At 41.5% G+C, this 13,248-nt stretch overlaps 1 protein-coding gene across 1 annotated transcript in view; it reads left to right on the top strand.

Moving 5' to 3' along the window:
- Nucleotides 1-3,684: 3,684 nt before the first annotated feature.
- Nucleotides 3,685-13,248, top strand: part of LOC134212969 (paxillin) — a 120,279-nt gene continuing 110,715 nt past the window's right edge. The window contains 2 exon segments of the mRNA XM_062691373.1: nt 3,685-3,893; nt 4,734-5,087. Coding sequence (XP_062547357.1) covers nt 5,000-5,087 — 88 coding nt within the window. The 5' untranslated portion in view covers nt 3,685-3,893; nt 4,734-4,999.

The following is a 13,248-nucleotide window of genomic DNA, read 5'->3' as shown; positions in this document are numbered from 1 at the left end:
CAAGTATGTAAAAATAATAACCCACGAGGAGGAAAAGGAAGGTAAATTACCTTTCCTGCATACATATTTTGGAAACAGCAAAGATAAGCGGATATAAGGAGAGGACAATCATCAACAAGAAGAAAAGGAACCTACACAGAAACGGACTGACAACACTTAACACCTATTGATGAACCGTTAAAGAGAGTATCGGTCTCCTATGATAAACAGCTACGCCATCGACTAAGGAAATTCTGCGGCGATTTAATTTCTCCAGCAGAAGCAATCAACTTAAGACTTTGTTGGGCTCCACAAAAGACAGAGTAGGAATGATAAATAAGGCAGGAGTTTATGAAATTAATTGTTCACAGTGTGATGAAGTATATGTAAGTCAAACAAAAAGATCTTTAGATATAAGAGGGATACTGAAAAGGGATTAAATTCTGAATTTAGATCCAAGGTGGCTGAACAATCAGGAAAATCGTTCAATTACGACTTCAAATATTAAAATTTTAAGAAATGTCTCTTCCCCGTGGAAACTTGATGTTTCCGAGAGCTTGGAAATCTACCGACAGGTACAAACGCGGTTGTTGAATAAGGATCAGGGAAATGGTAGCTCCTGGGTGTGAGAAAATGGATGAAATTGGCAACGCTCATGCTGGTTCTCTGGTTCCGGCGGACGAGTGAGCGTACGCAAGGAGTGAATCATTTCAAAACATGTCTCATAAAGCAAAGTTTTTAGCGCTGCTGTTGGTTCTTTGATATGAATTGTATGACTAGTGAAAGCTTTTTGTGTGACGTGGTCTCCACTAGGAATTCGACCAGGACTTTCACAAGGATTCCTCAAGATTATTCATCCACAAGAGATATTTCTAGGACTCCTACTACAAATTTCTCCAGGGAATATTCAAATCAATACTTAATCTATTCCAATGTGCCCTCCATAAAATCCACAACGTATTCCTCTACAGATTGAACTACTGATCTTTTTCTTCTCTGGCATTACATCATCCAGTGGCACTGGGACATTGCCGTCTCGCACCATGTTGTTCATAAAGCACATCCGCAGTTACCAACTTCGGAAATGTTGAGAGAGATGCGACCGCAGAATTGCAGGCCACCGTTATACTGATGGAGCGAGTAAATTGCAGCCCTTCGATCATCCTACCTCAGAGCTAGAAGAAGATCTGATAGCAAAGGAATCGAATGTGAGGAATAAACGCATCGATCTATCCAAAGGAGCGAGGCTAGCCCTAAACAATACCATCGAAGAGAGCAATAAGGACCGCTTCGAAAGAGTATGTGCCATGGCACCAACTCGAACCCATGGAGAGACGCCTACCGGGTGGTGATGGCCAAAACAAGAGGAGCACTGACTCCTCCCGAGCGATATACAACGAGGGTAAAGACGGCAATTGAAGTACTAGTCCCGCTCCAACCCTTTGACTGCCAGCACCGAGGGTAGGTGCAGCCGACGAAGAGTTGGCGAAGGTGACAGTAGAGGAGCTACTAACAATGGAAAAGTCCATCGACTCGAGTGTCCGGACGGGATCCTGAACATGGCGTTAAAAGGCAGACGTCTGGACGAGCGGACATTCCCGGATATATGGAAGAGACGGCGTTTGGTCCTGTTGCCGTTACCTGGCAAACCAACAAGAGACTCTTCAGCGTACAGAACAGTCTGTCTGATAAATACTGTAGGGAAGCTACCGAAGAAGTTAGTTCTGAACAGGCTATCACAGTATGTGCAGATGGCGGGAAAATTGTGCAGCGAGCAATTTGGGTTTTGAAGAGGATGGTCTACATTGGGCGCCATCAAATCGGTGGTTGGCACTGCATAGGTTGTCATCGAATGCAAGCGGCGCGGTACTGTTACTGCGCAGTGATAACATTCAACATGTGGAATGCATTCAACAGTGCCCCTTGAGTAGAGATCGCGAACTCGTTGCTTCGACTGGCAGTACGTGTAGGGCAGTATAAGATTCGCTGTATAAGAGAGCTACATCCAGAATCTGATGTACAAGACTAGGGAAGGCTTGGCTAGTTTCTCTATCACGGCAGGTGTTCCACAGGGAGCAATCCTGGGTCCACTGTTGGGGAACGTTATGATAGATAGTGTGCTGAGATCTTGATAGAAATGGTTTAAATGGCTCGTGGCAATGGTGTGTGTTCTGGTACAAACAAGCATTGCATCTATGCTCTATAAGTGCACGAACTATGGGGTCAGAGCATTCAGAAATCAAGCAGAACATAGAAAAAAGGCACTGTGATGTGTGTCGTGTTAGAAAGAGTACATTAAGTACCCTGCCCAGTACTCAGTATACCCAGGTCAGTCTCAGGGGGAATTATGGTTGAAGCCCAAGAAGGGGTTTAGTGGGAATGGTCAGTCGTGGCTGGAGGAGTTCCACAGTTCCGTGTGGTAGGTTGGCAACTACCATAGCACGTGTGCTGGGTCAGTGCATAAAGCATTTCTTTATCGTAAAAAAGAACTTTCTGGGCAAGGTTGCGTCACACGCCGACTGATCGTCTCTACTTAATTCTTGAGTTCTTAGTTCCAATATCAGGAGCACCTTCCTTTCCCTTGCTACCTTATGGTTTATACTTAACTCTGAAACGAACTACCAGTATAGATATAGAACCTCACGATCTTGATTTTTGGAAATTTGATTTTGGATTTGGAAAAAGAATTTTGGAGATGAACCAGCGTATTCAATTCTTCAATTAGATTGACATTTTTGTCGTCTTTTTTTATGATCCCTCTGCTTGTCTGCGGTACGTATGTAGTACCCAAAGAACGCCGTATGTACGATCCCACCGAACATCGTGACGAACTTAAACTTTAAACTTTTGGAAAAAATGAACCATTTATCATACGTGTTTTCGTTCGTTATTGTATCATTATATCACTGTCAAAATCGCACAAATAAATATTTCCGAACGTTTTGCGGTTTCTGCTGCCGATTGAATGGAAACGCGGTACCCACACATGGTGTATCGTAAAAAGTCTCACGGAAAAATTGTGGCGTAGCTCATTTGAGGAAATTGGGTGCGAGGAAATGTTGTTGTTTCTAGTAGGCGCTGATGTAGGGGGTGATGATCAATAGTGTGACAGTTTCATATGGGTAGAAACACCTCCTGTAATCCATAAGAACCAAAATGTTAATACCAAAGTAGGCTAACATATTCTCAAATGGATAGCCTTAATTATACTATATACAAACTTATTACTTGGGCAATCACAATACGGCACACAGAAAGTCGAAAAAAAAACAATTCAAAAGTTTAATAAGTAAACCGAATGGAAAACGAAACAGCGATCTTCAGAATTGTTGAATCGTCTAATTTAAATCAATCAAGGCTACAACTTAATTGATTTAAATTAGATGATTCAACTTTTTGTTCCACTCACTTTATACACTCCCAAATAGTGTGGTTATCTCACTGTTGGATACTTTCCCCTACTGCATCAATCTGAGCACAGAGCACAAGACAGAACAGAAGGCGGTGACCGAGAACAAGTTAGTGTCCTGGGTCTTGGACGTTCGCGCGCGTCCGAATGCGAACGGATGTGCGGACATTTGTTTCAGCTACGGCGATCGTCGGGCGTAGCACGCGGACTGGGGCGACGGCAGTCGGGCACGCCGACAGCTGTAGGGGAAACGAACAGTTGATCTTGGTTCTGGGGGAGAGTCGGATTGGAACCACTTTGCCAGACAGTCGACGTCTTAGTCGCCGTCTCTGCCCGTAGTCGTAGTCGATGATTCAACAACAACTGTTTCAAAACAAGTGGTTTTTGGTGCAGAAGAAGTGAAGCAAACAGCTGCATCTTTCGGTGTTTCTGAATGGAAGGCGGTGATAGTATTTAGCAGCTACAGGTGTGATCAATCCGTTTTGTTTTCGTTACGTATTTGTCGGTATGTTTTGTTTCCTGAAGAATGAGAAAGTTAATCTTTAGCAAATAAATTTATGGAGACGTGAGGTGCTTCAGTAGGTTCGTTAGCCAAGCGTCTCCATGTGTGTCGGTCTATAGTCGTGTTGCCTGAGGCCCAGAAACGCCGACTTTCATGGCAGCCGAATTTTCTTGTGAAATTTGATATATGGTGGTATTTTACGCAATTCCCATGTTTATAATACCACTAGCCTAATTATGCACGGAATCCGCGTCGAGTGTGACTCTAGTGAAGAATGATGAACCCAACCGTAGCAAGGCGGTTCGTAGTGAACTCAGTTGGTGACGATCGTGGTTTATGCGGAAGACCAAGAAATCATATTAACCTCGTGCTGTGTGGCATTGCGCAAAGTGGTCGGAAATCTGATCAAATTACATATTAAATCTTCGGCTGAAATAACAATTGTGACTTATTCTATTAAGATTTTTTATTGGGCAAGCAATGTAGTATCTAACAATTTCGCATATGCCCAGTTCTTATGCATATTTTATTAGATTCGTATACAGAATTGTGAGAAAATCTAACATTAGTAGAAACATGTAATATTGGGGTGCACATACTCATCTTTTAGGAATCCGTTTGATAATTTCTTCTTTATTACTAAGCTCAGTGAACTAATAAACCTCCCACAGAACAACTAGGATATTGTTCAAATTACAATTTTAATTCAACAAGATTTCGTTCACAATTCGCAACTATGCGTTGTAGCTTGGTGCGTCCCCGGTGTTGTCGTCGTCATCGTCATCAAACGTCTTTCGAACGGGCGGGCGGATGATTTTGATGTATTTTTGACGTTATTTTTAGATTGATTGTGCCGCGGCAGGAGTGAAACCCATTGAGCGTAGATCACGGTGCGCCACGGAAATAATTTATGGCGGATAAAAAGGTGAATTAGGAAGAGTGTGCTCAGCGCGGTGGAAAACCCTTCGGGTTGAGGTGAGATTCGAATGTCTCAAGTGTGACCAATAACAAGCGATTCGTAGACAGGAGGAAGAGTGGAGACGCGTGGTGATTTGTGCGGTTTTCAGTGGGGGCGGTTTTAGTGAGTGTTTGAACATTTGGAGGCCGTGATGGATAGGACATGCTATGGAAAATGGGACCCTGGAGCGCGGCAGCCGTACCGGTGTACGTTGAGAGAGCGTGGGATCGCACCTGGATGTGAGTTGAAATTTCTTGTCTCTCGTAACACAGCTTTGATTTATTTTCAAGAGAACACTTGAATCATTTGTTTGAGAAACTGCATAAGTTCATTTTACACTATTTCGTGAAAACAACAAAAAACTGTTTTTGAACAAATTTGCACCGAATATTTCGATTTCTTCGATACAGATCAATAGTTTTTGGCAAAACTCAACACCCTGGGGCACTTTCAGTGCAAAACTGTAGGAACCACTCCATAATTGCTTTTCAAAGTACGTGGACATATGTAGTTTCTCAAAAAAAACGAAAAAAATTTCATACATTCCTGAACAAAAAATGTTTTTTCGTATTTTTTGCCAGAATACGTATTTTTGAACGAGGATTCAGAATATATAAAAATCTCATTTTGGCCAAAAATATAACATATGCAGTTTCTCAAACAAACGGTTCACTTCTTATGTTTACTAACATCAATATAGTTAACTTGCATCGCATGTCATATCTGCCGCACCGCATTAAAATCTTCCACGTCGTGCACGAATTTCTCGTTCACAATCACAACGTTTCGCTTATTCGCTGAAAAATCATTACACTCAAAAAGACGTTAAAACTTACTAACTTAAAATCAATCGCAGGGTAATTTGTTGTTCACATATCTATTTTTTGCGAAGAACATATATAAATTGTAATGTAGATTTAATAGTCGATTCGTGCACAATTCTTTGGGCGATAAATTGTAGTTTTCCACAACATTACCCAGCAGCCTATTATAGCCTATGTAATACAAATGCTTCCGTAGTCCAGCGGTTTCAAAGCATGACCATTATTTATTTATTTTCAGTCTGAGGCTGGAGTGGCCTGAGCAATGTATAAAAGACTCCTCCATTCAGTTTGCAGAGGGTCCGCAAATCATCTTCCACCTGATCGATCTACCTTGCTCGCTGCTCACCTCGCCTTCCTTTTCCCGTCGAATCGTTGTCGAGAACCATTTTCACCGGATTACTGTCCGACACTCTGACTACGTGCCTGGCCATCCGCAGTTATCCGATTTTCGCGGTGTGAACGATGGATGGTCTCCCAATAGCTGATGCAACTCATGGTTCATACGCCTCCTCCACGTACCGTCTGCGTTTTGTAGATAGAGAGTTTTGTACGGTGGCGAACTCTATTCGATCGTAGCGTCCTTCGGAGTTCACAGAACGCACGATTTAGCCTCCGAATTTCTCTGCTGGTATCGTTATCGGAGGCCACCATTAAGCCCAAGTACACGAATTCTTCAACCCCCTCGATTTCGTCACCACCGATACTAACTCGTGGTGGATGGCTTACATTGTCCTCTTTTGAGCCTCCTCCTATCATGTTTATGACGTTTTGATGAGTAGTCCAATCCGTTCAGCTTCCCTCTTCAGTCCGATGTAGGTTTTCTTCCATCTTCTTAAAGTTACGTGTCGTGATATCAATGTCGTCGGCGAAACCAAATAACTGGACGGACTTCGTGGAAATCGTACCACTCGTGTCAATCCCTGCCTTTCGAACTACTTCCCTCTAAAGCGATGTTGAATAGCATGCACGAAAGACCATGTTTCCGTAACCCTCTGCGCGATTCGAAGAGACTCGAGAGTGAACCTGAAACGGGTTAGGAACCTCGCAGTTAATAACTGTGGAAGTGCATAATGAACATCAAACGTACAGCGACTCAATTCAATTTCTTGTGATTGAGCTGCGGCATTAAACTGAACAAATCAACTGAAATAACAGTAAGACATGATGTTAATACGATGTCAAACTCAATATACCACAAAAAAAAAACAAATTTTACATAATACTTCTTAAGTTTGTTATATATAAGAGATATATACTCGGCATGTTCAGCAAAGTTGCTTGTAATAATATTTGCTACAATCAAAATTTATCAAAACATGCGTTCCTAAATATCTTGAAACTTCTGTAAACAAACCCTATAGCCAAAATCAACACTTTTCGAGTTTTTGTATTTCGATCGTGAAAATGACAAAATAAAACACTGTGGGATGGGAGTATCTGGACGGACGAACGTGTGGTGATCGAAAGGTGGAAGCAGCACTACGAGGAACATTTAAATGGCGCTGAGAGTACGACAGTACATGTCAAGGCAGCGGAGGAGATGACTACTTCAGATCAGCGGACGATAGAAGCTATTACCTTGAGGGAAGTTAAGGATGCCTTCCAACAGCTAAATACCAATAAAGCAGCTGGTAAGGATGGTTTCCCGAGCAGAGAATGAAAACAAACTGAAAACTTATTTTGATATTTTGATACTTTCATTTGCAATATCAAATTTTGGTGACCCTGTGGTCGAGTTAATAGTAATCACATCAAAAGTTGAGAACTAAATGTTGTATTCAAATAAACAAAATGATAATTATTTTTGATATCACGGAAAACAAAAAAAACTTATTTTGATATTGGGCATATTTTCTAAGGTTTACATAATGATAATGAATATATCGAGCAAAAAAAAAAATATCTCAATTTGATATTATTTTGATTCATGGATCATATAAGTGATATCAAAATACTGATATCTTATTCAGTTACTCGTTTGATCGAACACATATTATGCGATATCAAGATTTACAAACTAGATTAGTTATCATTTAGTTATTTCTATAAGTCTTGATATCAGAAAAAATATCTCATTCAGTTCCTATTTTGTTTTAATTTATTTGAGATGATATCAAAATAAAAATGTCAAAATTAGTTTGACTTTTGGTGTTGAATTATTTTATTTCATTATTATTCAGTCTTATTCGATAAGGAATAATAGAAAATAATTTTATCTCGATTTATTGATTATCACGTGATGAATAAACTTCTTGTAGTTCGAAGCCACTTTGATGGCTGCAGAATGATCGTCGTGCATGAGATACCTTTGTCAAGTAGTCGATCTGCAAATTATAAAAAAGTAACATGCGCACGAAACTTTGGAGCATTTTGGAATTCTTCTTTATTTCACTATGAAAGTGCAAATGGTATGATCCTAAAATATAGAACGGGGAACAATCGCCTAGTTGCACAAATATCAAAAAAAAAATATTATGAACGAACAGGTTTTGTCATTTCAGGCAATAATACCGGATCATCAATAGTTATAAATTGGCATTCGCGGATTTGGTACCTAAAAAAAGCGGTAAAGTTAAAATATGACGAACGATTAAAATTTACAATTTTCAACTTCATAAAAACAGGTGAGCTGAATACCGTCGTCGGGGGTGACGATGGATCAAATGGGGGTGAGAATGGGTCACTGTTTCAACTACTTAGAATGCTTATAGAATAGATTAAATGTATCTGAGGGCAAGAAGACTAAAATATAAGACCCCTTTTTGAACGATTTTGCTATCCGACCTCGAGGCTGCCGGTGAGAGCGCTGACCCATTCTTGGGATCGGAGCTGAGCTCATCAAGATGGGCCCGGAAAAGCTGGCCACTTGCCTACACAAACTGATATTCAGTTTCTGGGAAACTGAACAGCTACCGGAGGAGTGGAAGGAAGGGGTCATTTGCCCCATCTACAAGAAAGGCGACAAGCTGAAGTGTGAGAACTTTCGAGCGATCACCATCCTTAATTCCGCCTACAAAGTGATATCCCAGATTATCTTCCGTCGTCTGTCACCATTAACTAACAGCCGCTCGACAACGGACCAGATATTCACTGTACGGCAAATCCTCCAAAAATGCCGTGAACACCAGGTCCCAACGCACCATTTATTTATCGATTTCAATGCGGCATACGACAGTATAGACCACGTAGAGCTATGGAAAATTATGGACGAGAATTGAAACGTAAAGCAACAAAAGTTGGACTGGTGGTGAATGCATCTTAGACAAAGTACATCCTTTTGGTGGGAACCGAGCGCGACATGGCCCGCCTGGGAAGCAGTGCTACGATAGACAGGGATACCTTCGAGGTGGTCGAGGAATTCCTCTACCTTGGGTCCTTGTTAACGGCTGATAATAATGTTAGTCGTGAAATACGAAGGCGCATCATCTGTGGAAGTCGGGCCTACTACGGGCTCCAGAAGAAACTGCGGTCAAGAAAGATTCACCACCGTACCAAATGTGTCATGTACAAATCGCTGATAAGGCCGGTAGTCCTCTACGGACATGAAGCATGGGCAATGCTCGAGGAGGAATTGCAAGCACTCGGAGTATTCGAGAGACGGGTGCTTAGGACGGGTCCGCGACGTTAGGCATAAGGACATTAAGCATAAGGACGTTAGGCATAACGGACGATTAATATGCAATTTAAAATCTGCCCGGTTGTTGCAGCATGCTCATTGTAAATTGGCTAGAGAACTGCCCATGAAATAAAGAAGGAGCATTCTCTGGGAGGTTGGCTTCCTACTAAGCGCCCAGGCACACTCCGCGCTTTTGAAGTGGGAACCTATAAGTGAAAATATAATCGTTGTCAGATTTAGAACACAGGTCCGAAACCTTACTATATTCCAATGTTATGCGGCAACTGATGCTGCCGATCTGCAAGACAAAGAGAACTTCTACAGCCAACTCAATGCCATCGTAGATAAAATTCCGAAGGGTGATATCAAGATCTGTATGGGCGACTTCAATGCGAAGATCGGATCTGACAACTTGAACCATGAGCGCATTATGGGACGCTATGGTCTCGGAGAAATGAGCGAAAACGGAGAGCTGTTCGCAGATTTCTGTGGTAATAACGACATGGTGATCGGGGGATCGCTGTTCCCTTATGGACCGGTTAACAAGGTCACGTGGGTCTCCACTCTCCAGTGACGGCTTTATAGAAAATCGAATCGACCACATCTGCATCAGCCGAAAATGGAAACGGAGGCTTCTTGTTGTATGGAATAAACGTAGTGTCGATATCGCGTCTGATCATCACCTCCTAATCAGCGAAATACGCCTAAGCATTGCGCTGATTTGTCGACAGGTGAAACGGTCCTTTGTTGAAGATCTGGAAACGCGTGCTGCAGGTATTCCGGAAGGTGGTAGCGTGGAAGACCAATGGACCGCCATCAAGAATGCCTCTATCGCCACCAGCCGAACTGCCCAAGCAGAAAAAAACAATGGATCACCGATTAGTCCTGGAGGAAGAAAGAGGAGCGACGAGAAGCAAAAACCGCGATAGAGCAGTCAAAAACCAGAGGAGCCAGTCTCAATGAAAGTGAAACGACGTCTAAAAGTGTCGACGGGGCAAGCGAGCGTGGGCGGACTCTCTGGCGGATATATCACAACGCTTAAGCGGGGCGAAGATTAATGCTACGATACCTGTGGAAGACGTGAATGATCATTTATTGACCGACCAAACTGACTAGCTGAACCGCTGGTTTGAGCACTTCCAATAACTTTTTCAAGTGCCAGCCAGGTAACCACCACCTCGGCATGATCTGCCTAGGATCCGACGTATAACACGCCTTAATACCGAAGCTCCATCATTGCTAGAGATTCAAATAGCCATCCAAAGCATGGAATCGAATAAAGCCCCAGTGGTCGATCGCATATCAGCTGACCCCATAACATCCGCCCAACTACTGCATCATTTATTTCGTAATATCTGGGATACCGCAACTTTCCCGGTCAACTGGATGCAAGGTATCTTAGTGAAGGTGCCCAAAAAGGGTAACTGGCGAGGCATTATGTTGTTGTGTATCGTTCTCTAATTCAAGATTCAGAGGCTCATGGCGGCGAAGCCTCAATAAAGAAATAGAAGAAGGCGACCGAAATCCGTGGGCGTAGCCAGGATTTCAAGAGGGTGGGGGGGTGCGGGGGGTGGAATGGTGGTCAACTTTTCTAAGGTCATCTGAATCGCAGTTTTATAGTAGTTTTATAAAAACACATGAATATTATTGCTTGGCACTATTTCCTTCGAAGTTCTAAAAACTTTGAAACCAAATCCACAGCCAACAGAAAAGGCTGGATCATAATAGCGCGTTGCACATCGCGTCGCTCTGGGTGTTTAAGTCAGCGTTTTATGCTAAAACGCAACGCCAATGAACGTGACGCATTCACGCTCACAATGCAAGTTCGAGTTGTGCGTTTATTTAACAACAATAATGATTAAAACAATAATGGATTTAATGATATATTGCTCATCAGATATTTTTTTTAGGAAAGTGAGAAAATTATGTTCGTTAATAAAAAAAGAATATAAAGTCCTCTATAAAAAATATTATAAAAATCCTACATTCTTCCATAAGTTTTAGAAAACTAGAACCATACATCTGAATTTCTAAACAAATCCTCTCTAAAATAATATTTATTATAAAATAGGCAGAAAAATAATATGCAAGCTTTCCCCAGAAAATTCCGCAGAATTGCCAGTAAACGTTCCTGGGAATTTGGCGAAAAATCTTGGAATTTCTTGTGTAAATTCCATGAAATTTTCCGTGAAAGTTTCGAAAAATTTCTAGTGAAAATTTCAAAGAATTTCTCCAGGAATTCCATCGAAAATTTATACAGAAATTATACCGAAAATGAAATCAACATTTTTTTATTTCTTTATTAAAGTGATTTTTAAATTATAAATAAAGTTCATCACTAGAAATCAACAATGGAATTTTCGAAGGAATTCCTAGATTAATTCCCAAAGAAATCCTGAAAGCATTCCTTCAAGGTTTCCACTGAGAGAGCCTCCAGGAGTTTTAAAATTCCTCCGGGAGTTCCTCCGGGAATTCTTCCAGGGGTTCAACCGGCAGTTCCTCCAAGAATTCCTCCAGGATTTCCTCCGAGAATTATTCCGGTAGTTCTATCGGTAGTTCCTACGGGGGTTCCTCTGAAAGTTCTTTCGGGAATTTCTCCAGAATTTCCTCCGGGTAATTCATTCAGTCTTTCTTTCTGGAACTAAATGAACTAATTGAATTTTCTCCGGGAATTCATTCAGGCTTTCTTTCTGGAACTAAATGAATTCCATTCTAAATGAATTTATATGGAAATTCCTTCAGAAGGGGAGGTCCTCTGATGATGATGATGGTCCAGCTACATACCCCTACAAAGGTTTCAGCTAGACGATATTTGTCTATAAGATGAATTATCCAAGGTAGTTTCGCTGACAGTTCCTCCGGGGGTTCTTTTGAAAATTCTCCCGGAAGTTTCTTCAGAAATTCCTCCGGGAGTTCCTTCGAGAATTCCTCCAGGAGTTTCTCCGGAAATTCCTCCGGGTGTTCCACCAGTAGCTCTTCCAGGAAATCATTCTGGCTTTTTTCAAGAAATCATTTAGGTTTTCTTCAAAAACTTAGCTGGAAATTTCTCCCGATAGTTTCTCTGGGAGTTCCTCTGGGAGGTCCTCTAGGAAATTCTTCCGGGAGTTCTAACGGGAGCTCCTCCGGGAGATAAATAGTAAAAGTATTCCCAGATGAATTGCTGAAGAAATTACCGGATGAATTCCCGGGGGTTTGTTCTGAAGATGTTTCTGGAAGAACTCTTGAAAGATATCCTGGAGGAACTCTCAAATTAATTTCCGAATGGAATTCTGGAGTAAATTCCGAGTGAAGTCCGGAAAGAATTGAAGGACAATTCCGCGGAAAAAATACCGAAGGAATCCCAGGAGAAGTACCTCAAAGAATTCCCGGAAAAATACCTGGAAGTTTTTTCGGGGAAATACTTGAACGAATTCCTGGAGAAACTCCTAAAGAAATTTCTAGAGGAATTCTTGAAGGATATTCTGAAGTAATTGCGAAAAGAATTCCAGAATGAAATCCTAGAGGATTTCGCAATTTATTATCTCATCAAATCAAAGAAGTAAAAGCAGAGTTTGAAGAATTAGTTTTAATTACAATTGAAAACAATATCGTCTTGATTGAGAATAAAGAGAGGTATAAGTCTCTTACAATCGTTACAAGCCACGAAAACATGGTCAACACGATCTGCTACAAGTGCGATGAAAACAGAATCGAAGAAGCAGCCCACATAGACAAGCTCATTTGTTGGAGGTTTTTTTGCAAAGCCTGTCGAAATGCATCATCAGCACCAGTGTCCCCGCAATGAAGCTTTTAGAAAAGGAATTTATCATGCAGTATATCCTCCCGAATCGTTACTCTTGTTAACATTTGCTCCTGAGTGTAACAAAAATCCTTCAATTTGACTGCTCAACTGTTTTCTTTCAATCCGAAGATAAAGCATGTGTTAAGTGAATCGATCAAGAGCATGACATCCTTTTGAGT

This window comes from Armigeres subalbatus, chromosome 2 (assembly GCF_024139115.2).
Source record: "Armigeres subalbatus isolate Guangzhou_Male chromosome 2, GZ_Asu_2, whole genome shotgun sequence".
Taxonomy (NCBI): domain Eukaryota; kingdom Metazoa; phylum Arthropoda; class Insecta; order Diptera; family Culicidae; genus Armigeres; species Armigeres subalbatus.
The sequence above is the reverse complement of the archived record's forward strand: the minus strand, read 5'-3'. Positions and strand labels throughout refer to the sequence as shown.